At 47.7% G+C, this 25,187-nt stretch overlaps 1 protein-coding gene and 1 non-coding gene across 2 annotated transcripts; both read right to left on the reverse strand.

Annotated features, from left to right (window-relative positions):
- Window positions 1-393: 393 nt before the first annotated feature.
- SEC11C (SEC11 homolog C, signal peptidase complex subunit) lies at window positions 394-15,354 on the reverse strand. Its single transcript, XM_077777565.1, has 6 exons — window positions 15,187-15,354; window positions 8,176-8,285; window positions 5,103-5,252; window positions 3,024-3,143; window positions 1,248-1,305; window positions 394-592 (listed from the first exon to the last, which is right to left on the reverse strand). The coding sequence occupies exons 1-6, from the start codon at window positions 15,271-15,273 to the stop codon at window positions 539-541; spliced, it is 579 nt and encodes a 192-aa protein (XP_077633691.1). The 5' UTR covers window positions 15,274-15,354; the 3' UTR covers window positions 394-538.
- Window positions 15,355-23,825: 8,471 nt separating this feature from the next.
- On the reverse strand, window positions 23,826-23,917 carry TRNAR-UCU (transfer RNA arginine (anticodon UCU)). The gene has a single exon. It is a non-coding gene; the product is annotated as a tRNA-Arg (tRNA).
- Window positions 23,918-25,187: the final 1,270 nt, after the last annotated feature.

Consider the following 25,187-nt stretch of genomic DNA (forward strand, 5'->3'; position numbering starts at 1 on the left):
AGGAGTATGCACTGTTTTTATAATTTATGAAAAGCACGTTTCCAATAACTTATCCAACCATCTCAAGATAGATCACGCCACAAAACAAAGCGGGTTACATCTTTCCTTTTAAAAAGATTTTAGGCTTTATTATTAATTGATTGGGATATACTTTAATAAACGAGAAATCACTTCCTTTTAAGGGCCTGTGTGTTTCCCTTGGAAATGCTATGATGCTATGCAAAGAATTCTATCTGAAACTCAGACGTTACAACTACACCGTGTGGCTTGTGCACTGTCCCCACCAGCAGGTCCAGAAGTGGCCGCGGACCCCCGTGCTTGGTTCAGAATGACTGCCGCGTGGGCCACAGAGCCTGAGCGGATTCAAACCGGAGCCCACAAAAGAAAACAGTCTTCACTGATGAATCATTTATTTGGACAAGACAAAAATGTCTCCACATTGTTTCCTTTTATACAGAAAAGTGGAACATTTCAAATATATTAGTTTTTCTCTTTTTCAACAGAATTCATTTCAATCTGGTGCCGGGAACTTCTCATCTTAGGATTCGCGTTTGAGTAACACGTATGCACCCATTACAGCCAAGAGAGCGTACTGGGGAGAAAACACAGTGGAAAATTACCGTGAGGGCTACAGGTAAGTTTGGTCTATAAATGTATTCAGATGAAGCCTGCTGGATACTAGGCTGAGGACAGAATCAAAAGATGACCTCTTCCCCCATCCCTGTTCCCCAACTAGTGGCTCAATGCCATGCTCGGGTTTTAAAAGCCCCCGGTGTATTAATGGACCAAGGATCAAACACCCAACAAACACAGCTAATTCCCTCCTCATTCTCGCATCCATTCCCTATTGTTCGTCAAGTGGTTTTTTAAAAAAACATAGATACCATTTTTACTGAACTAGGGAGATCAGCATTACTGGGTCTATTGTATCACCTTTCTTTTTCTTTTTTTTTGTTATATTTGAAGATTTTCATGATAAAAAGCAATAAATACCGAAGTGCCATTTTAGAGGATGCAATGAACATAAAAGATGAAAGTAGCTATTTTAAATAACTAATGCAAATATTGATAATGTAAATGGTTATGTTAATTTGTATTTAAATACAGATGTTCTGCAAAATAAAATAACCAGCAAAACATTTGAAACCGACTGCATCTTTACAACTGCACGTGTAAAAGCGCCAATATATAAATATATATGTGTATATGGTTTTTTTTTAAATGCAGACATACACGCAAATTCCTACCTTGAATTTTGGATAGTCATTCATTATTATGGTGACCATACCAACATACGGTAAAAACCTAAATTGTGGGATGAAAAGCCAGAAATATAAAAACTGATTGTAACATGATGACAGCAACATTTAAAAATACTCTAAATCAGCCTTAGGGAACAAATCTTCCTTGGGAATAGCACTGATTGGGGCTGTAAGATTAATAGTCACTCCGGCCTCCGAAGGCTTTATTAATCAAAAGCATCACGACGATCGGCCGGGACCATTTTTTAAGCAGGCACATGTTTTCTGCTCGAGACGCTACTTGACTGTACTAGCTGCATTCACTGCAACAGAATTAAAATAATTAGTGGAGCCACTTGTACAAGTGGAACTGACAACTTTCATCAAGCTGGTTTTTAATGTTTTTCGGGGAGAAGTGACATTCAGAGACAGCCTGTGTGAAGACCGCTGTTAGAGGAAGCTTTCAAAGTACACAGAGAATTAGTTTGCAACAGAAAGATCCATCATCATTTTCATTTCACAGGGCTTTTCAGATGTAACGAACACGCTCGCTGGGCAGCAAACACAGATGTGAATCCCATCATTTCTACCCACACATGATTAGGCTCCCAGATGCCGCCGGTCCGGGCACAAGCCAGCCAATGATTCTGCTGACGAGGTGAATGTCAATATGCAATCAGTGTGGCCCAGGTCTTCCCTCACTCCGGGGAAACCACATTAACACGTGGGGACCCTTCAATCTTATGTAAATCGGCAGCTCCAACTCTCCTTTATACAAAGCCTGTCCCCAAGACGTCTAAAAGTAGAGGACAGGCCAGCTGGAAGCCACTCCCATCTCCCCACAGATGTTCAAGGGGCAACGCAACCGCGTACAGTAGTTAAAAGGTGAGCCGGGGGAGAAAAGGAGCAGAAAGAAAGAGGCCTCAAATCACAAGCTGACTAGTAGAGCTGAATCGTAGAAAAGGGTAACCGGTGTTCTCCGGCCTCAAACACTGGTGGGATTTAAAGATTAAAAAGAAAAAAGAAAAAAAAAGACACTTCCAACAAGGGTTAAACATAAAAAAGGAAGAACTGCCTACTTTGTGTTTTTTTTTTTTAAATAAGAGGCCACGCGCTCTGCTGTGCCCGTCAGAAGCAGGACTCCTTGCTGGCGCAGTTACGCAAAGGTGAATATCACAAGATTTATCACATACCTGTTTTGGGGCATGAAAAACAGGAAATAACCTAAATGTGTCCCCCCGGAAGAGGACTGGCTAAATAAGGTGTGATTTTGTGATTCCCAGGGGAGCAACAGTACGTAGCCATTTAAAAATACACGGATGTAGATTTGACACAGGAACCAGGAACCTATTTCTGACTTCTTGCTGGGTCAACAGAGAAAGTAAAACCCTCGTACGTAACATGCACACGCACCTGTATACGTGCAGGGAATGCCTAGAACATTCACCCAAGGGCTTGACAGTGGTGATCTCGGGAGGATTTCCTGGCATTGCTATTTAAAACCACAGGTAACTAACCTCTAGGGGACGATTTCTTTCAAGAACAGGATTAAACCAATGATAGAGCTCATTTGCTTGCATCCAGCTTTAGATTTTCAGCCCCTAGCGCTGAGCTGTATGTATACTGTGAACACAGTACATACAGCGCAACTCAGCCCCCTCCCAGCTCCTCGGACAGACAATATTGGTAATGAGTGGTTCTATTCAGCCTGTACATTCAGTGTGTTTCTGATTATGTTTCTGGTTTCCGAATCCCTTACAGAACTTAAAGGTTCACGCTCACCCTCTGGCTCGTCCCACCACGTCCTTCTTTTCGAGCCAATTCTGGCCTTCTTTGTACAAGCCTCTGTCGTCGACTTCATTATTATCTCCTTTAGTCAAAAATTTGATGTCTCCGTTGTCTCTGGAAAGCGAAATAATGTCTTTTCAAAAACGGTTTTTGGCACGGCATCATTAGAAAACAGTTTGTTTACCCGGCACTTCACGGTCAGAGGCGGGCGTCGGAACAAGCATTCGACGAGAACGTGAGCTTTTGGTCTGAGGGGACTGCTCACGAGTAACCATCCAGCTAAAGCACAGATCTACGGGCGGTTCTGTGGCTCCACTTCTAGAACGCTCAAGTTACCCTGACAACCAAAAGGCACGGCAAAGCACAAGGGCACCGATAGACAATGATCAGCTTCCAGCAACTGCTTTCACTTCCTTAGTCAGCAAAGACCGACGTGTTACCGTGGGTTATATACATTCCTCTTCACCCTGGACACGAACTTGGGTCCCGGGTCAATAGATTTGAGCGCAAGGTAATTCAAACGCGAGTGTGCCCTTACCCCTCCTCAAACTTACTCTGCCTTGCCAAATGTGGAATGTTCATGCATTACCTCCTTCACCACTGAGAGAAGTGGTGTCAAATCCGGTTTGCAGAGAAACAGAAACACAAATGGCATAAAACCAGTGTGTTAAAAAGACATGTGGGATTAATTTTAAACCCTCGAAACTGGTGCTTACGCAGCCCTGACACTAGAAACAAAACATTACAACATTCTAGAGCTCTAAAGAGGGCTTTCTTTCAATAAGACAAATGGAAAAATACACTTTTATAATTAGATAAAATATTGAAAGCCCACAAAGATTTGAAGCCATTGCCAAAAGGAGCAGGCTGATTTGCAGCTGCGGTTATAAAGGAAACCCAGAGGATAAAAATCCACACAGCCTCTCTCACAACTCATGCAAACTGCAGAAAATCATTATTTCCTCAACTTTGAATAATTTCTCCTTCAAGTATCAGCGTCTTTAGCAACTTCTTTGGGGAACAGCTGGAAGCAGTGAGTGAAACGGGACCCTCATTCCGGAAATGTTCACGTAACTGCACTACATGTGTACATGCCCCGCACGCCCCTACCCCGTCCACACTATTAGAAAATGAGAAACGCTGTTACTTTAAAAACACAAATACACACATCTAAGTGCAATTCCATACCTCAGGCCGGTGAAAATGCTACACTAAGCTGCGTGAAGGTAAATGATTAACCGAGTATGTGAAATGTAACATTCCCACTAATCCTGTGGCTGTACTCTCTCCCATGGGAACTTAGTATAGTGGAGATAGAAATTTCTACTTTCCAAAAAGCATCTTCAGAGGCCACCACTGGCATGTAAAGGAAAGGAAGCGCATCTGTGGGGAGATAACTGGTGCAGGAGACGCGCTGCCCGAGCCACAGGGTGAGCCGGGGAAAGGAACGTTCATCCATCCAGGGCTAAGGTGACCGCCGAGAGCGTTGCCACTCGGTCCAAAGTGACACAGGGAAACAGGCGGCTTTCTGCGTCTCAGACAACAGTCCTTGTATCAAGGTCAACCTCAGCTGCGGTGGGATGGGGCTCCCCCTGAGCCTCCCTTCAGATAACTATGATGCTACAGCAGGTTCACCTTACGTCACACAGCAATTTAAGTTTCCGAGTGCCTCAGGAAACACCTGTCATTTGGTTCTCATGATGGCCCCGTGAAGCACTGTGGGCAATGATAATGTTATCAGTCCCATCCTACAGACTGGGCGAAGTGGCAGGTCCAAAGTCGCCCAATTAGCAAACGGCGGGACGAGGAACATAATCCAGACTGAGCTTCTGCTACCTTCTAATCAACCATTAAAACCGGCTGCCAAAACCGAATTACTAAATTCTGCACCTGAAACTAACGAACTGGAATTTAAAGAAAAACTTGAGGAGGGGGGGAAACCGTGAAAAAACAAATAAATAAAAGTTTGATAACAATCAGTGCTGATGAAAAAATACATTAAAAATATATAAAAAATAAAACTGGCTACCGAAATGTACCAAACCCCACCAAAAGGAAGGAAAGCCTCCTTACTTTTCATGAACTTTGATTACTCTGTGAACTATTGGAATGTCTCGTCCCTCGACTTTAAAGACGACGATTTCACCAGCTCTGATAGGGTCTTCCCGGAAGTTGGTGAGGAACAGAAGGTCGCCCCTGTGGAAAGCCGGCTCCATGCTGCCACTGGGAAGAGACACCCGAATTAGCCTGGGCTCCCAAGGGGAATGTTCCAACTCACGAAGAATCCAATCGTAGACACGTCAGTGGGAGTCTCAACTTCCGCCGTCGTGGCGGTCTAGGGCCCGAAGGACAAGTGCCGCGGTTTCCTCCTGAGTGCTCCTGGAGAGGCCACTGAGTGAGACAGGAAACCACCTCCTCTTAGATTTAAGTAGGAAAAGGGTAGCAGCAGGCCCCTCTGCACCGTGTATTAGGGAGACAAAAGAACCAAGTATAATGTGAACCCTTTGAAGTAAAAGCTGCCAAGGTTTAGCCTTAAAAAAGTCCTACATCGGGGCGCCTGGGTGGCTTAGTCGGTTAAGCGTCCAACTTTCGCTTAGGTCATGATCTCGCGGTTCGTGGGTTCGAGCCCCGCGTCGGGCTCTATGCTGACTGCCAGCTCAGAGCCTGGAGCCTGTTTCAGTCTGTGACTCCCTCTCTCTCTGACCCTCCCCTGCTCACGCTGTCTCTCTCTCTCTCTCTACTAGAAATAAATAAAACATTAAAAAAAAAAAAGTCCTACATCTACGGAGACATTACTATTCTCACTCAGAACTGCAGACTCTGCAAGCTGGTGAGTTCTCTAGGGCAGTTCTTGCGTTTCGTGGCTCAACCCCCAGCACCTAGGACGTGGCACTTCCGCTCGAGGAGGAGAAACGAACACGTGAATGCCTTAGGAGAGTGATCTATCTGAAAACCAAGCTGAGGGTGGGGACGGAATTTGGACCCAGGTCTCTGGGCTCCTGCGGCATCATCCTTCAGGCCATACTCTACAGAGAGCCCAATTCTAACAAACGCTGACTGTATCTGATGTGGAGGTCAATGAACAATCCCACACCGTGCCGGTTTAAATTCATGCCCAAAATCTTCGATGGATTCAAATAAATTGTAATCTAGCAGAAGCTGAGATTATCACGACAGAATTCATTTTACATACGTTCATGCTCTGTCTTAACGCAGGAGAAAATAAGTAAGACCTGAAAATATAGCAACACAGGGGCCACAGAATCAAGAACCGGTGAGTTTGTTGAGGGCAGGATGGGGCCGGAAGAGCCAGACTGGTGAAGAAATGGGGTGCTTTAAAGGAAAACGTGGGCTCAAAATGGGAGCGGCTCAAGAAGTTGACCTTCCTGTCCCTCCGCACCCTGAAACACCTTAAGCTTGTCAACGAGTGCAGATCACCAAGGAGAAATACAGTGGGCTGGGCCTGTCACTGGGTACCTGCCAATGTAGTTATTTTTAAGTTAAACCAGTGACGCTGCGTATTGTAATAGATCTGGCATCCCAAAATAGGAAATCTGAATAAAAAACAGAGAGGGGGCTAGAAATATAAATGACGAAGAGGGAAAGAAAGAGAAAACAATTAAGAACTACAGCTAGAAAACCTTCCGGACAAGTCTCGGAGGCAGGAAGAGCACTGTTTGTCACCAAGAGTCATGACCATGGCCCATGAGGAGAGCACTTCTGTGAAATAATTCACTAATATCAACTACACCTGCTTTCCCCATGAGTCAGGGGTTCCCCAAAGGTTAGTGTTCCCCAAGGGCACACATTTCTCATGATGTCAACAGTTTATATGACAGACCAAATTGCTTTAGAACTATAAAGGATGCTTTAAAAAAAAAAAAAAAGTCCCCATACACTGCAATGTTACAACAATTTCTGTGTACAAGCGTGTCTGTGTGATTTAAGGAAAACCAGGGAATGTGGGGTCTAGTTTGGGTTCTGCCAAGAGCAGCTGTAATGGCTCGGCTTTGGTGGGCCTCGGGCTCTTTATCTGTTAAGTAAAAGGGCCCGTCGAAATTTGAGGTTTTTAATTTCTATTTAGAAAAAAAAGTCTAAAACCCTTCCCTCGAATAAAATCTTACGAGGAAGCATAACCACATACAATACATAAAAATGGAGCTGTCACAACTAAAGCAAGGCTGAGGTGTCTCTAATCCACACACGTGGTCCCCTTCTCCCTCCTACCCTATCTGCTGAACCCCAGGGCACTCAGAGCGCAGAGTGAGAACGAGTGAATGGGGGCCCGCATGCTCTCCTAAGGCTCTGACATTTATGGAAGCAGCGCATCTCTAGAAGCAGGCTGCTTGGCCAGCCACACGGGGGGCAACTGGTGAGGCCGGGGCCTCAGCCGAAGTTCCGTCATGTGGCAGCAGGTAGCAGGGGAGGGAAAGGGCACTGGTTTGGGAGCCAAGACCCCTGCGTATTGGCCTGGGCTCCCGGCACTGGCCAGAGGTGGCCCCACCTATGAAACAAACAGGCTCCATTCCCACCCACAGGAAGGCCCAATGGTCAAAGTCACATGGACAGAGAGCATCCGGAGGGACCTAAGGCTCCCACATATGGTTATTTAATTTCGACTTGATTAAATTTCCCCCCCGCATGACTTTGTGGCTATATGAAGTTAACTAAAGTATTAAGTTTTCTAAATTTAACATCCTGTGCTTTATAAGAGTAACAGTCCCGAGAGACTAGCCACCTACATCAGTATTGCGGAAGCGGCTTGAAAAAGTACAGTGCGCTCTGCTGGGCCCTGGGGGTACACGCTCCCCTGTCTGCTCTGTACAAAGGAAACCAAGTAAGTTTTCAATTATGTTTCAAAATCAATCAACGCAGTAATAACATATGCTTGTTACTTTGGGCAGATTAAAGCATGAAAACACAGAAGCAAATATACTGCACTGGAGCATTAGCAAAAACGTCTGTTGAAAAGACCAGATTTGTCAACAAAAGTCAGAAACAATGAAAACAGGTCTCAACAGAAAATTCAAATACTTTATCCAATTAAAGTCCCGAGTCCGGGTGGCCTCGCAGGCTTTCACTCCAGGCGACACCGCTCCTCCGTCACCTGTCACGAGGCGGCCGCGTCACAGCCTGCGGAACCTACCTCAGCACCACCACGATCGGGCTCTCGCTGCCGGTGAGGACGATCAAGCCCTTCCAGATCATAAGTGCCGAAGACACGATCATGGCAAAGTTTAACACCTGGTAATAGAGCTGGAACGAAAGAGGCCAGACCCAAAGTGAAAAGCAGTGGAATTATATTCACTGACCCCAAGCTGGCCATGAGCTGGTTTTTAAACAAACAAAACACACAAAGCTGTGTTTATTTTAGGACGTTAAACTAATTCATGCAAACCACACACATAGGTAGCATTTCAACTTTTGTCTGTGGAATGAGCCTTCCATTTATTGTTTCTTTTACAATAAGAGAAAGGGGGAGGGGGGCAGAACAATCCATGGGACCTACTTTGTTAAAGCCTTGGTGGAGGCTCCACTTACCTCTTGCATTTCCCGGAAGCTTCAACCCTGAAGAGTCCGTGACTCAATTTCTACCCCGGGGGCTACAACTCTGGCGTAGAGAGCCCACGTCTGATGTGAGAGCCCATCACAGGCAGTGTGCTTTACGGAGAACCACCCCTGAGCCCCTGGCCAAAGAGGGCCCCAACGAGGCTTCAGAGTCCTCTAGAACTTAGCAACAGAGTCCTCTAGTACTTAGCAATGAGGCTGTTCTGCATCTGAAATTACGTTTCAAAGTGAACAAAAACTTTAAATACCTGGATGTTCAAATTTTCCATAAATGTCTTGTGTTTTATTTACTCTTTAGAGAGAGAGTGACAGCGCAAGCAGGGGAGGGACAGGGAGAGGGGGAGACACAGAATCTGAAGACAGGCTGCAGGCTCTGAGCTAGTTGTCAGCACAGAGCCCGACGCGGGGCTCGAGCTCACAAACCGTGAGATCATGACGTGAGCCGAAGTTGGATGCTTAACTGACTGAGCCACCCAGGCACGCCTCCCATAAATGTTTTAAAAAGTAAACAGTATCTGGTTAAAAACATAGGCAGGAAGCCACACAAGATGGTATCTAGTTCTAAGCTGACCTCGTCCCACCTTAGACGACTGAGTTAACATCCACAGGGCTGGCGGTGCTGCAGCGCCAGACTCTTCCTCGCTGACAGCTGCCTGCCACAGCCACCAGCCCCTGAGGACTCCAGGGGGAAAGTACCTGCCCGCAGCACAACCCCCTATCGGGCTGTAGCGGAATTGTTGGGCCGGATGCCTACAGTCTTCCAAGTCACTGTGTCTACTACAACTCGAAATGTAAGTCCGTCCGGGCATCTGCCCTTCGTGTCCTCCGGGATGGCTCCTTACTCCAGTACCTGCCTCCATCTTCCTCCTCACAACCCCTGTCCTGGGTGATCCCATGAGCCATGTGGACAGTCTACCCAACGCTCAGTGGGTAGGAACTGTGCCTCAGTTCCTAGACATCCTCGTTTCTAAAGACCTTCTCCCTCCACCAGAACCAACCACTTTCGGCAACATACCTGGAACTGAAAAGGCTCAATCCCCATGTCTCTGCTTCAATGATCCCCTTCTCCCTGCCCGCATACACCTGTTCTTCTGCCCTATGTAGTCACCTACCTGGCAGGTCTCTTGTTCTTTCAGGGGCCACCCCCCTACCCACCCATTCACTCTATACATTCTGCCCTCCTAAATACTTCTGGACTCTATTCCATTCTCTCTGTTCCCACTGGCTGCAGTCTCATCCAAGTCACCAATGTCACCCACTGGGCAACTGCAAAAGCCTGCTAACCAGTCTCCCAATATCCATACACACCTCTTCCCGTGCATTCTCCACGTTACACTCTGCACTCCTTTTCAAATGCACCTCTGGCCATCCGATCATCTCTACGCCCTGCTTCGACTGCATTCCTTCAACCGTATCCCACTACTCTGAGGATGAGTGTGGTCTCTTAGGCCCTGTCTGGTACACCCCCCAAATCCACAGCTTCAGCTGGTGAAGCGCGCTGCATTCTCGGTACCCTAGTGGTACCTGCCAGTGCTTCAGAGAGCACACAGCCCTCTCCACTCCTTCACCTGGCTGTTTCCTCTGCCCAGAGCCCAGAGGCTCTCCACCCGGACTCCTTAGCATACCTAATACTCACTCATCTTAAATCCTACTTTCAACATCACTTCCCCAGAGAAGCCTTTCCTGACCTACTAGACTAGGAGTCAGCAAACTTTTTCTGTAAATGGGCAGATAATAAGTGCTTTCGGTTTACAAGCCACATGGTCTCCGTTGAAATGACTCAACTCTGCCATGTAGTGAGAAAGAAACCAAAGACAATACGTAAAAGAATGAATATGACTGTGTTCTAATAAAACTTTATTTATAAAAACAGATGGTGGGCTGGAGTTGCCACCCTCTGCTGTAAACCAGCCTAAGTTGTTACATATTCTCACTGCATCCTGCACTTCTTTATGCCACCTGTCACTACTGTAATTAGTGTAATTTTTTTTTTTTTTAGAAAGAAAGGGCACAAGTGAGTGAGGAGTAGAGAGAGAAAGAAGTGGGGCTCACCCAGGGTTTGTGTTTTTCCCTGAAGTGGGGCTCCTGTTCACCCAAAGCAGGGTTCGAGCTCACCCAGTGTGGGACTTGAACTCACGAGCTGTGAGATCATGACCTGAGTCAAAGTCAGATGTTTAACAACTGAGCCACCCAGGTGCCCCATATACAGGTCATTTTTCATGTGTCTTTCATTTAGACTGTAAGCTCCACAAAAGCAAGGACCATTTTGGCCTTGTTCGCAGCTATATCTTGTTCAGTACAGGTCTGGCAAAAAGTAAGTACTCGATTTGTTGAATAAAAAGTGAGAAAATAAATATCTTCAATACACAGTGGGTACAAACAGACTAGTAGTAAGGAAAACACTAAAATCCCAACAGCAACAAAAAGAGGTAAAAGCTCAGGATCATTAAGAATCACTCCAGGTGTTCAAACCAAATCCTGCCTTCCCCTTCCCCTCTCCTTTTTTATGTTGAGCAAATTTCAAGCTTAGGTGGGGTTTTTGTTTGTTTGTTTTTAATGCTAATACTCAGTGCCTGCCCAGGGCGCGCTGAGGTGCCATACGGATACGATATGGATACGCGGATACGCGCAACGTGCATGTGGGTACCACCACTGTGAGAGCCATCTGACCTTAGTATCACAAGGTTACTTCTGGCCCAACAATTCTACCTCTAGGAATTCAGTCTCCAATAAAGGCAGATAGAGACGTATCATGGTCCCATTTCTCATAACAGAGAGAAAGAAATGAAGGCGCGACAACAGAGAAATGCTGGAGTAAATACTGGCAAGTTACTGCACTATTTAAAACAAAAGTGTGTGTAGGCTGCAGGAAAATCTCCACACACTAAAAGTTTGTCAGATAAACACAAGGAGACGCCCTCAACTGCTGACAGAGGCCAACTCAGCACGGTGCAATTATGAGGTGTTGGATTTTCTTCTTTTAAGCTATTCTCTATGCTTTAAAATAGTGACGGGTATGGAAGAACTCCAAAGTCTGGGGAAGATAAACGTTTAAAGGGGTTTGACAGAATATGATATGGTCATTAAAAGAACTACTTTGAAGAGTGTGACAAAACACGAAAGCACATCTGACATGGCGGTAAGGTAGGAAAAGCAGAGCCCGTATTGCTACGACTAGACATCTGTGAAGTTATGTAATTCCAGCTAGTTATGAAGGAAACTGAAAGTGGGAACATAGAAATGAATTAAAATAACCATGACGGTGTTTTGATGTAAGAGTTGAAAAGAAGACAAACGTAATTCAAAATTAAAGCTACATACCATATATGTGTGTATATATATATTTTAATTCTTTGGTGGGGCACCTGGGTGGCTTAGTCGGTTAAGCGTCTGACTCTTGGTTTCGGCTCAGGTCGTGATCTCATGGTTCATGGTTTTGAACCCTGCCATCTGCACTGTGCAGAGCCTGCTTGGGAATTCTCTCTCCCCCTCCCTCTCAAAATAAGTAAATAGAAACTTAAAAAAACAAACAAACAAAAAAAAAACAAAAAAAACAAAAACCTCTTTGGCTACTGCGTCAATAGCAAATTAAGAAACTCTCGGTAAATTCTCAGAAAAGCAAATAAGGAAACTGGAGTGCCAAGCAGACAGCGTATAGGTGTCGGGCTGTAAGACATTAAACTGTTGCTTCCAAAGTAAAATCGGCCTTGCAGGGCACATCAGTCTCAAGCAAAAGTTGTTCACCGTAGCTCACATTCAAAAACTTCTCTACCCGCTCTGCCTGACTTGAAGGATTTGATAAGTAAATGCTGTTTCATTATGAATTACAGATCTGACTGGGAAAGCCACAAGCCACAGTTTTAAACAGAAGTTGTCATTTGTAGACCAGTTTTCAAACCATCGGTCTCCACCCTGATCAAAGCAAAGCATAAAACCTCGTCATTTATGTAATAAAGATCTGGCACTGAGAGTATCTTTTCCAGTACGATTTTCTAGGCTTGCAAAATTCATCATGGGGAAGTAAAATCGATTCTCCAACCCCCCCCAAAAAAAACTTCCTTTGAGCAAGACATCTATTTGCTAAAAATATGACCGACTATACAAAAACCTAATCATCAAGCTAGCTGCAAAACCACAGATCATAATTCAATATCCTACTTTTAAGAGACCAACGAATCCGAGTATAGGATTAAAATGTAGAATCTAGAAACATAATTTGGATCGAACGGCTGACAGACTGGGATCTAAAGAATACGCCACCACCTTTCACTGGGGCCTTGTTTGTTCATCTTCACCTACCAATTCTATACGCTCAGCAATTCATAATCCCAGCAAAGTTTAGAAGGAAACCCACGCTCAGTCTTTGTCAACCAAAAATGAAATAGGCAATGTCTGAGAGTTTTAAACACACAGTTCAGACCAGAGATTCCGGCCCACAAAGCAACAGAAATGCCAGTCGCTGTATTTCTTCCTTCCTCTGCTCCTCACTGCAGAAACAAAGAATCCTTGTGTTCACATGTGGCCCTTGCCTTACTTCAGAGCAGGCTGGGGCAGCAGAGAGAAGGGATCCGACTTCCAAGACTGGCGAAGCATGCATGCCTGACAAGGTGTCAGAGGATGCCGTTTTGGAAGGGAAAAGAAAAAGAAACAAAGGACAAAGCTTAAGGGGGGGGGGGGAAGTACCGGGAGGCAGCAGATTTGAGCTTCTGAATTTTAATGAGAAAACTAGCAAAACACAGACAATGCAACGGCTATTGACAGGCCTGATCACCGAGAGGGAATATGCAGGTTTTTCAAAAAGCAAACTAGTTTAGGAATTGATACATGCATCAGAAGGCCTTCTCTGAGAGTCTGCGATGATAACCACTGGGATTCGGTACCAATTTCAGAGACGTTTCAAAACGCTAGCCAATTAGGTCTAGATTTTTAAATAAAGCTCTATTTTCTGGAGGATTTTCTTGGGAACAGCATCGATGCTCAGGGAATTAGCTGTCGGTCTGTCAAGCTGCTGATAATCACTGCCACACCCATCTTTTATTTTTTTCATGTTTTTATTTATTTCTGAGAGAGAGAGAGAGAGAAAGGGGCAGCGTGAGCAGGGGAGGGTCAGAGAGAGAGAGGGAGACACAGAATCCAAAGCAGTCTCCAGGCTCTGAGCTAGCTGTCAGCACAGAGCCCAACGCAGGGCTCGAACCCATGAACTGCGAGATCATGACCCGAGCCAAAGTCGGAGGCTTAACCAACTGAGCCACCCAGGCGCCTCTGGCACAACTCATCTTAACTGCAGAAACTCTCAGGACCTCGTTGGCTATGAAAACCTACGAACAACAGGCTTCTAGACAACCGTTCATGAAATTCAAGTCACCAAACTCTCCCACACTACCGCACTAGTATGGAATTCTATTTGGACAAAAAAATAAATAAATAAACCATGTGTCCACAGGAGTAAGTTGTGCCATGCCACAGGCATCGCCTGACTCCTCAATCTAGTGGCAACAATTGCAGGATGTCTCAAAATCATGAGAATTTATACAATTTTCAAAGACAATCAAAATTACCAAAGGATGGTTCTGTTTTTCTTAGCATAATTTATTGTTAGGATCAACAGAAGAATTAGGATCCATTAGGATGTACCGTGCCCTCCAGGTCCCCTAAATTCTCCTTCTAGAAGCTTACACTATTGCGGTTATTTTTTCCTGGCGGAGAGGGCCTCCTTTCCAGTCCCTCCTCATTCTTTCCTTATACTGAAGACTTAAAGGCAGCGATGCTGGCCAAGGAGCTAAGACACGAGCAAGAAGGACGTTTTCCTCTGAGGTCACAAAAGAGTGAGAAATCAACCCCAGCTGGGCGCCTGGGTGGCTCAGTCGGTTGAGCTTCTGACTTCAGCTCAGGTCATGATCTCNACCCCAGCTGCCCACAGGCCACACGCTAACTGCCTCCTATATTCAAGGTGCAGCCAGATGACAAAGTGGGAGATTAGGGAAAACTTCTGGAACACTGCATCAGTCTAAAATGATTGAGCACCACCAGGGAGCTCGCCAGGCGCCAAGGAGCTTTATTTGGTCCCGAGTCAGGTGGACAAAACACTTCCCAGCACGGGAAGCAATGACTTCGGGGGGCGGTACTGGACAGTTCCCGCTGTCAGAAAGTTCTTTCCTTTCGCCTGCCTTTCGGCCCCTTCCATCCGCGGGTAGCCTTCGGATGTCAGGCCTCCAGAGCCTCACGGAGAAATCTATTTCCTCCTCCAGGGTTGGTGGCCCTTCAAACAACGTGCAGACAGCTGTCACTCACGCCCGACCCATCCCTGGCTTTCTCAGCCACATCTGACATCCATGGGACCAGACTGCTATTCTCTTCCCCTTCCTGGCCGCCCTCCCCTCACTGCGCTCCTGTCAGTGCAGGAAAGCGTACACACGTGCCCACGCCTCGGTTTGCGCGGACTTGAACCCAGGGCCTCTGAGAGCCCCGTGGGCGAGCCTGGGGGCGCCGGGCGCTGTCCTTGCCGGAGCCCCACCCGGGAAGCCCCGACTCCCCGCAGTCGCAGCCGCTTCTCGCTGCCGGGCGCGCCCCCCGCACGGGTCTCCCTTACCTGGCGCTTGTTCATCTTCCTCAGGTCCCCGAAGATGTCCAAGCCCGAGGCCGGGAGATGCGTGCCCACGGCGCCCGCGCGCACCATGGCGGGCTCTCCAGGGGCCGACACGGCCCGCCGGCTCCGGGTGCCACCTACAGCTGCGGAGCACCGGCCCGGCCCCCGCCCACCAGCCCCTCGGCCTTGCGCACCACGTGACCGGCGACTCGCTCGGGCGTCTGGGAGTGGTAGTCCTGCGAGTCTTAGCCACCGGGCCACCTGGAAGGAACTGAGAAGAAGAAAACTACCACTCCCAGAATGCCGCGGGGCGAGAGGCTCGTCCAGTGAAGACCCAGAGCTCCTAGGGAGGGCAGCGATGGGACTCAGGAGCCTCGTCCGACCCTTCCGAGCGAACTTGGGAAAGAGAGTGATCCTGCATATCGGAGAGACAACTCGGGGACGTGACTATTCAAGAGGAACTGAATTCCCCAAGGCTCTGGTCAGGCGCCAAAAGGACACCTAAAGCTCCCTGGCATTCACCTAACCGTGTATCTCAGCCATTGGATGGTTGCGCCGAGCGGAGGCGGGGCCTCTCTTTTGGCCGCGGCTGAGCTGAATCCGGGAGGAGCCCGAAGAAAGGCCAGGCGGGTGGGCGGGGCTTAGAGGAGGCGGGACTTTTGAAGCCGGGGAATTCTGTGCTCTGGAAGAAGTGGGAGGATTTTGAATGCAAGAAAGCATCTTTGTATCCCTTTGACCGTAGTTGTGTTGCACCAAATATCACTTGAATGAGTAAATAGCCACCTAATTTTATACACTAGGAGACAGAGACCCGCAAAGGCTAAATGACATGGCCAACGTTAAAGGTCCGAGTCTGGATTAGAACTCAAATTTTACAAATTCTAAGTCCTGGAATACTGCAGCCCTGACCCTAGATTAGCTAGATCATTCATTGACTCAGTTATGCGTTATTTATTTCATTCGTTTATTCACAAATCGTTTTTGAGGCATCCACTACGCGCCTGGCCTCGTTCTAGGCACTTGAGAACCATCAGTGAACAAAACGGGCAAAGATCTCTGGCCTCATGAAGTTTACGTTCCAGCAGAAGTAGATATAATAAATAAGCAAATTATATAGTATCTAGAGGGCAGTGGTGCTACAGAAGAAATAAGAAATGCAGGCAAGAGGGACAAAGTGCTCTGGGGGAAGGGGGTAGGTTGTAGTTTAAAATATCCCGGAAGCTAACTTACTATAAAGCTAATGAAAGGCGAACTCTGGGACCCTTCACTTGCAAAGGCCGTTTGGAAGGAGTTGGAGAAAAAATGGTCATATAGTTTCGTAAAATGTTCAAACGCAAGATATTTGAATTGCTATTGGTTGAGTCTTGTTTCTTTGCATTCCAACCTCCCCTCCGTCATACTCATGTCGGAGGGACAGAAGCCTTTTGAAGATCCAGCTAAGGAGAAGTTGGGTTGGAGAGACCTTTAGTTTGGGTTCAGTAGATTTATTTGTGTGGTTCATGGTCATTCCCTGCCACCCTGGTGTAGGAATGGCCTTAACACTAGGCTCTTAAAAACAGGGAAAGAGGCCCTTTGAAGGAGATAAAGCAGAAGCTATGATATGGTTGTGACAGGGGTGATCCCTCTAGAATCAACTCCTGATGCTCCTGGGCCCTCAGTTTTGTCTGTTTGTCTTGTTCTTACACAGGAAGTCATGAAAGTAAGAGTGAGGTCTCGAAGTACCACGAAGCAACCCCGAAGTCTCCAACCCCACCCGTTGACTGGGCTTTGGTCACTTTGTCTCTGTTCTCAGCTCCTCATTCTCCATCTCCAGCAGTTCTGTGATCTCAAATACAGAGTCTTAGGTCCTAGTAGCTTATTTCCTCCAAAGACCTAGGAAAAGGAGCAGAATCGAATTACTGTAGGCCCTGCTGCCAGCATCTGCGGAGATCGAGTTTAGTGCCAGAAATCAAGCATTCTTCTGCCTAGGGGTTGATTCTGGAGCTGTCTGTGATTCACTGCATATCTTAAACCAAAATGTAATATTGCTTTATTTTCCTTTTTCCATGGAGAAGTAAGCATACTAATTTTCTGAGTGAAATCCCCTACACAGAGGCCATACACCCTCCCTTCCCTCATGCGACATGATCAGAAACAAAACTAAGAGATCTCCTAGATGATAATCGGTTCAGTCTTTTACTTACGGATTTGTCTGCTCCATTGAGCACTAGGAACCCTGAGGTGAATAAGACACCTTTCTGGAATCCAGCTGAAGCAGACATGATTATCATATGGTATAACGGGTGAATGAGGTAAGGCGCAGTAAAAGGTCTGGACTCTAGTTTAGAGCCCTCTTAGCAAATCTGGATAGCCCTTGTGAGTGAGCAGGAGGGGGGTGAAGAATTGCTACAGAGTCAATACCAACTAACATTTTCCCCCATATTTACTTTATATCAGGTAAATGCTTCTTTATACTTATTATCAATAACAAAACCGTATTTTACAGAAAATGGAAAACAAGCTTTGGATATGATAAGCAGCCTTCTCAATGACATAGAGCTAAGAGAAGACAAAGGCAGAATTTGAATCCAATGCCCAATCCCAACTCATTCTCTCCTTCCCTATGCCACGCAGTCTCTCTCCTCTATTCCTTTCTGCCTTTTGAAGCCCCTGGGACTGCATGAGCCCACACAGTTCCAGGTGGGAGTTTCAGCGTTCAATTTCCAAGTTCAAGCTGCTGCCTACAGACCGGTGGTATTGGGAACCATCACGAACACTGCAGACTCTCAGGGACCTTCGTGTACTTGAGCTTGGCGGAGACAGGTAGGACTCATTCTTAAATGAAGACCGAACAGGAAGACATCTGTTGGATGACTTGGAATTTGGTCGATCCTCGAAGGAACACTGGAGCTCGGCTGGGTGGGCAGCGATGAGTCGCTTCGTGTCACATCTGAATCCGCAGCACCTGGTCAACGGTGCCAGACACCAACCTGCTGAGTTGCTCTGTGCCTTGCCTCTGTGGAAGGATAGCCTCAGAAGAGCTGCACTGCCTCAGGAATGGCATCATCAGAGCGTGGAAATTTGGCCGCCTCTCTTCCTCAATCTGCCTCCCACCTGCTGCCCCAGGGCTCTTGTAAAAATAAGCCATTTCTCCCGCTGTCATCTCTTCTGATTACCTCCCTCTGCCTCACCGGTTGTTACAGCCGCCCTGAAGGGACTTTATCCTAAGTGTCAAGCATAGCAACAGGAAGGGGGTTGGGGGTGGGGGTGGAGGGTGCGGAAGATGATATTCACTAACCAAAGATGCTCATTTCGTTGTATGTCCCACGCTATTTGGCTGTCATGTGACTGTCAAGAGCTTTGAAAACTTGGTTTCCTGGGGCACCTGAGTGGCTTAGTCTGTTAGGCATGGGGCTCTTGACTTCGGCTCAGATCATAATCTGGTGTTGGAGCCCCGCATTGGACTCTGCTTGGGATTCTATCTCCCTCTCTCCCTGCCTCTCCCATGCCTGCTCTCTGTCTCTCAAAATAAACAAAAATAAACTTAAAAAAACTTAGCTACTAAGTTTAACTCTATTTGGGGAAAAAAAAAAGCTAGTCAGACATTTTCTTACATTTGCTTTGTCCATGAGGCTTCAGTGCAAGAGTTTGATGGCCACAGGAGGACAATGCCCTGGGGTGCTGAGCACCTCGAGACAAGATTCGGGAGATCTGCACTCCTCTGGTGCCCACGCATGGCAGAGTCCTCTCGAACCACCCATCTGTCCCCTTCCACCTCAGTTTCCTCATCTGTAGAAACAAAGTTGTGGTGAGGCGCCTGGGTGGCTCAGCAGGTGAAGCGTCCAGCTTCAGCTCAGGTCATGATCTCACAGTTTGTGGGTTTGAGCCCCATGTCGGTCTCTGTGCTGACAGCTCAGAGCCTGGAGCCTGCAGCAAATTCTGTGTCTCCCTCCCTTCCTGCCCCTCCCCAGCTCCTGCTCTGTCTCTGTCTCTCTCTTTCTCAAAAATAAACAAACATTAAAAAAAAAAAAAAAGGAAACAAAGTTGTGGCCTCTGAGGTTCTGTGGCAGGTATCAATTTCACAGCGTGGCCTCCAGGGAGCAAAAGGNCGGGTTCTGTGCTGACAGCTCAGAGCCTGGAGCCTGCAGCGAATTCTGTGTCTCCCTCCCTTCCTGCCCCTCCCCAGCTCCTGCTCTGTCTCTGTCTCTTTCTTTCTCAAAAATAAACAAACATTTAAAAAAAAAAAAAAAGGAAACAAAGTTGTGGCCTCTGAGGTTCTGTGGCAGGTATCAATTTCACAGCGTGGCCTCCAGGGAGCAAAAGGTAACTAATTCCAGCCTGGAATGACTTTTCCTAAAGCTGAGAAAAGTTATATTAAAGCCCCCCTTCTGCCTCATTCGCAGTAACTTAATAGAATCACATTCAGTTTTAAAACTGGGTCAATTTGAGAGTATTTAAATACTCTCTCTACCCCCTCCCTTTCCTGCCCAGATGGCACCCGAGTTAAGGGAGTCAGAGGCTGTGGTGTGCGTGCCTCTCCTTCTTGATCTGTTTCCCTCCTGCTCTAGCATCCTTGAAAATGTAGTTTGTCTTACCTGGCCCTTGGATGTGAGCCTTTCCCCTAGTGAGTCACTGGCTTCTGTCCTCACTGCCCCCACTGACGTGCCTGTCATGGCCTCAGCCTTCACAGGCACACACATCACCTCAAGCCCCAGGCTTACAGGGTCTACCAGGTCTGCTTTTCGGGTCCTCTCTTGACTGCCTTCCTGAGTCTTTCAATTCCGAAGTGAGTTTTGGTACATCACTCAGCCTCCTTTGGCCTTAGAAGCCTCCATCTCCTTCTCTTCTGTTATCTGACATCACTGCAGCTCAGGGGACACCAGTAAGGTGCTCAGAGGTCCCAATGATGCACTTCCAGTCTGGAATTACCAATCTTAGAACAAAGCACATATGGGGCACCTGGATGGCTCAGTTGGTTAAGGATCCGACTTCACCTCAGGTCACGATCTTGCAGTTCCTGGGTTGGAGCCCTGTATCGGGCTCTGGACTGACAGCTCAGAGCCTGGAGTCTGCTTTGGGTTCTGTCTCTCTCTCTGTCCCTCCTCTGCTCATTCTCTCTCAAAATAAATAAACATTTTTAAAAAAGAACAAAGCATGTATCTTTATACCTTGTTCTATCTTCAGGACTCAGCTGGAAGGGGGTGGAAGTGAAGACAGCCCTTGTAACCTGTACCAGTTTCCCTCTAACTTTCCTCTCCATGCCCGAGCTTAGCGTTTTCAAAGGGATTCAAAGAAAAGTTGCTTGTGCTAGATAGCGCCCCCTTCATATCTTTTTGCTCTTACATCCGAATGGCGCCTTTGATCTTAGAAATCAAGAATTGACCACCTTTGTCTCAAATTCTGAAATGATCCCTTATGCCCCAAAGGGGGTAACTCACCTTTGGTTGTCTATGTTGGGGCAAAGACAGAATCTTGGGGTACAAAGGAAGAGATTAAGAAGTAGGACATGGGGGACACCTGGGTACTTCCATCAGTTAATCATTCGACTCTTGATTTCGGCTCAGGTCATGGTCTCAAGGTTCATGAGATCAAGCCCTGCATCAGGCTCTGCACTGAGAGCACGGAGCCTGCCTGGGATTCTCTCCTTCCCTCTCTTTCTGCCCCTCCCCTGCTCACATGTGCCCTTTCCCTGTCTCTCCCTCAAAAATAAATATTTTTTTTAAAAAAGTAGGACATGGAGACACGAAGCAAAGCTATTAATAATATACATGACAATTCCGTGCATGCATGACTTGCCTCTGCTAAATGTGAATCCCAAGCTTAAAATTAAGAGTTTGCTACTTTTAAAGAAACTCATTAAATGCGTACATTTATTGAGTCTTTGCTGCTTATGTTGTCCTCGGACCCAGGAATTTAGCAGTGCCTAATACTGACAGGGTTCTTGGTGCATGGCATTTGATTGTAGTAGGGAGAGAGAACAAACAAGTAAATATAAGTAAGCAGGATAGTTTTAGACACTTATAATGTTACGAATGACGAGGGGAGGTCAGCCATGCCTTCTAAATCTCAGGAAGATTTAGAAGCTGATTTTCTGTCAACCCTCTGGGGAGGGACAGCTGGAGGACATGGCATTTCCTGGGAGGTAGTACAGGACAGTGTGGCCATAGACCAGTGTCCCAGCTCTCAGATTTGGGGTCAGTATCTAAGAGCAGGGAGTCAAGATAGGCAGGAGGGCCAGGAGCAGCCCCCCTCTCCCCCCCACCCACCCCGTTCCAGGAGGATCCTGATCTCAGCCTCGGCTCCTGGCACAGACTCCCAGTCACAATGGGCTGACCTCAATGCCTATCCCATTGGCCTCGGGGATCCTGCCCAGGAATGGGCGCCATATACAGCTTGCACAGGAAGTCTTTCCTCCCGTATCTGGGGCTCCATGCAGTCATGTTTCCTCAGGAACCACGCGAGAAGAGACACCGTGTTCACAGAAAGAAGGAGAGGAGGAGCCAGTGGGATGCACAGGGTGAAACCCAGATGAGAGATGGGGAGCCCTGAGCACGTGTGACGTCCATGTCCCAGAGGTGCCAGGCACAACCTCTTCCCTGTCCTGGATTCCATGACACTCTCAGTATTTTTATAATAAAGTCCCCTTTTGGTTAACCTGGGTGAAATTAGGTTTTTGTCATGGGTTACCAATAATCGTAACCAATCCAGAACATTCTTACAATTGTGTGAGGAGGCTCATGGAAAGGGAGAATAGGAAGGAGATGCTGGCTTCCATAATAGAAGGAATTGCGGGACCGTAAACACCTCTCCCTTCTGCCCTCCCCGACCCCCTTCTCCCCACAGAGGCCCATCCGGAGCCAGAAGTCAGAAGCTTCGTGGGCTGGGCCTCAGGATAGGCTCCAAAGCCAATCCACTCAGAAGCTGGTACATTGGTCGCAGAACAGATGCTACGCGGAATGCGACTTAATTTCATTAGCAATTTTGCATTTGCCAAAATATGTTTTTGCCAGAAGTGCCAGCACATCAGGGTTGTGCGTTTGTTAAAATCGAACACGAGCCTGGGGAGACCTGGGGAGGGTCACAGGCCACCTGGGCAGATTGACTCCCGATTCCCCACGGCAGGAGGAGCCCACGAGGCTGAGGCTTCCTGGGAGCCCGGGAGCCCTTCCCCAGCCCCCACCGAGCTAGGTCTGTCACAGTGATGGCTTGTCATGGGTGGATGACGGCTGAGCAGTCTCAATGGGGCCGCCATCTAACAGCCAGCATGGGGGGGGGGGGGCGGCGATGGAAGGCACTCCCTTCCCAGCCCCACAGACAGAAAGGAAAGGAATCACTTAATTCCCGTGGGGAAATTACGGAGCATCCTAACTGCTTGGAGATATATGCTGTCCCCTGAGGCCAGGGGTAACGGAACCGTGACTACAGCCCCTTCTAGAACCCTGTGACGGGGAGGCGACAGTGGGAGAGGGGCTATTCTCTAAATGCGTGTATTCTCCCCATTGGACTGAGCAGGTCCCGAGCAGAACCAGAGGACAGACGACTCTGCAGGGGTCTGCGTCTTACAGAAGAGCAGGCAGAGGCTGGGAGAGGAAGTCACCTGCCTACCTCTCTAGCCAGGAAACAGCAGGTCCCGGGTTAGAGAAGGACTGAGCCATCTGCGCACATGACATCGTTTCCAGTCCCAAATGGAGACAACGTTCTGACAACTAGTTTGACGACCTTGGGGCAGAATCTTTGAAAGCAGGACCGGCTGGGAAATCCGACCTTTTTCCTTAAGAAGCGATTACTCCCTGCACAGCACTTCCCACGCGGTAGAAGCTCAAACACATGGGATTTTGCACCCTGGTGGCGGTTTATTACTTCTCTTTCTTCTTAATCTCTCCTTCTTTTGATGCCAGAGTTTGCGACGCCACGCGGGAGGCAAGCGCAAGGCTCCGAGCTTGCTGGTCATGCAGTCAGGCTGCCGGAGCCCGGAGCCCGCAGCTCCCAGGGCGCTCAGAGTGCTGGGCACAGGCGGGGGCCCTGAGGGAGCGAGCACCAGGCGCCCCGCTATGCTGGGAAAACACCCAGGGCGGGTGCCTGCAGCCAGGGGACAGCAGGACCCCCCCCTGCTCCCCAGAACAGGGGCAGCAGTTTGGTTGTTGCTGCATCAGCCTCCTCTTGACCTTGGAGAGCGCCAGTCCCACTGCAGTCCCGAGTTTCACTGTAGGGAAGCCCTTGGCCATGGGCGTGGCCTTGCCCTGTTGGGGGGCTACCCTCCCTCGGTACCAGGCGTTGGCTCAGAATGAACCCACCCTTCTCTTTCCTACCCCAGCCTTCCTCCCACCTCCCCGCCCCCCACCACCATAAAGCGGAAGTACAGATGATGGGACACCCAGAGAGCCGAGAGGCATCTTCCTCGCCCAGAAAAGTCAGCAAGCTATAAAGAGCATCTAACTGCTAAAACAAATCACTGGGAAGCACTTCCATTTTGATCAATAATGGCGGACTAGATATTCAGACAGATCCCTTTCAATACGGCACACTGAATTTGTTTTTATTTTTTTTTTACGTTTGTTCATTTTTGTGAGACAGAGAGAGACAGAGTGCAAGCAAGGGAGGGGCAGAGAGAGAGGAAGACACAGAATCTGAAGCAGGCTCCAGGCTCTGAGCTGTCAGCACAGAGCCTGAGGTGGGACTCGAACCCACGAATGAACCGTGAAATCATGACCTGAGCAGAAGTCAGAGGAGGCTCAACCGACTGAGCCACCCAGGCGCCCCTGAATTTGTTTTTTAATCTAATGCACAGCTGAACTGTTGGGAAAATAAATTCCTGGGAGAGCAGAAAAGACAATAGCTTGGACTCAGTGGGCAAGCAATACTACTGCCGGTATTNTGGCCTAGAGCTTGGATTTTAGTGGGCCACATGCACAGGGGTTAGGGATATCCAGGTATACTTTTCAAAATGTTTTTTAAAACACACATTCAAGGGGAGCCTGGGTGGCTCAGTCGATTAAGCATCTGACTTCAGCTCAGGTCATGATCTCATGGTTCCTGAGTTCAATCCCCGCGTCGGGCTCTGTGTTGACCGTGTGGAGCCCACTGCAGATCCCCTGTCTCCCCATCTCCTGCTCGCTCTATCAAAAACAAACAAACAAACAAACAAATAAATAAACATTTTAAAAACACACATTCGGGGCGCCTGGGCGCCTCAGTCAGCTAAACGTCCGACTTTAGCTCAGGTCGTGATCTCATGATTTGTGAGTTCGAGCCCTGCATTGGCCTCTGTGAGGACAGCTCAGAGCCTGGAGCCTGTTCTGTGTCTCCATCTCTCTGCCCCTCCCCCACTCACAATCTCTCTCTCTCTCTCTCTCTCTCTCTCTCAAAAACAAAGAAACATTAAAAGAATAAAACCTTAAAAGAAAAAGTAAGTTGCAGTATAATTATGTTTCTATATCTTTCAAAACCAGGCAAATTGACATCATGCATTGCTGAGGGATATATACATTGTGGCAAAACACTAAAGTGAAGCAAGAGAGTGAGCAGTGAACACTTAGGAGAATGGTGACCTGCGAACAAAGCGTGGGGCCACTGTGAGATTCAGGGGTGTGGTAATGTTTTTACCTCTTAAAATGGTTGGTGAACACATCAGTGTCGATTTTATTTTCTTTAAACTCGAAAGGTACATTATACATACCCTCTTTTGCAGACATGATGTATTTCACACACACACATCTTAAGGTCGGTCAGTGTGAAAATAAGCAAAGAGAGGCGGAGGGAGGCAGCAGGAGAGTTTCTTGGAAGCCCTTTAAATAACTTGGGGAAAACACTGCGCGCACACCTGCCAGATGGCACAAAGGATGGGGTGGAACAGGGTTCCCGGCTTTTCTTCCCCTGCCCCCACGCCCTCTGGTGGACGCGAGAAAAGCCACTCGTGTCCTGAGTCCCTGCCGCCTCCTACTGTCCACACTACTCACCCCAGGGGCTTGCTCTGCCCTTGAATATTTCCGCTTTGACTCTTTTCTCTCCCTAGCGAGACTGGAACG

Source organism: Crocuta crocuta, unplaced genomic scaffold (genome assembly GCF_008692635.1).
Source record: "Crocuta crocuta isolate KB4526 unplaced genomic scaffold, BGI_CrCroc_1.0 scaffold36, whole genome shotgun sequence".
Taxonomy (NCBI): Eukaryota; Metazoa; Chordata; class Mammalia; order Carnivora; family Hyaenidae; genus Crocuta; species Crocuta crocuta.

Coding starts and splice junctions, on each gene's coding strand:
- SEC11C (XM_077777565.1), bottom strand. CDS start 15,273: ATGGTGCGCGCGGGCGCCGTGGGCACGCATCTCCCGGCCTCGGGCTTG. Junction 5,253..8,175: donor CCGATCGTGGTGGTGCTGAG/GTAGGTTCCGCA, acceptor GTCTCTTCCCAG/TGGCAGCATGGAGCCGGCTT. Junction 3,144..5,102: donor GTAATCAAAGTTCATGAAAA/GTAAGGAGGCTT, acceptor TTCGCTTTCCAG/AGACAACGGAGACATCAAAT.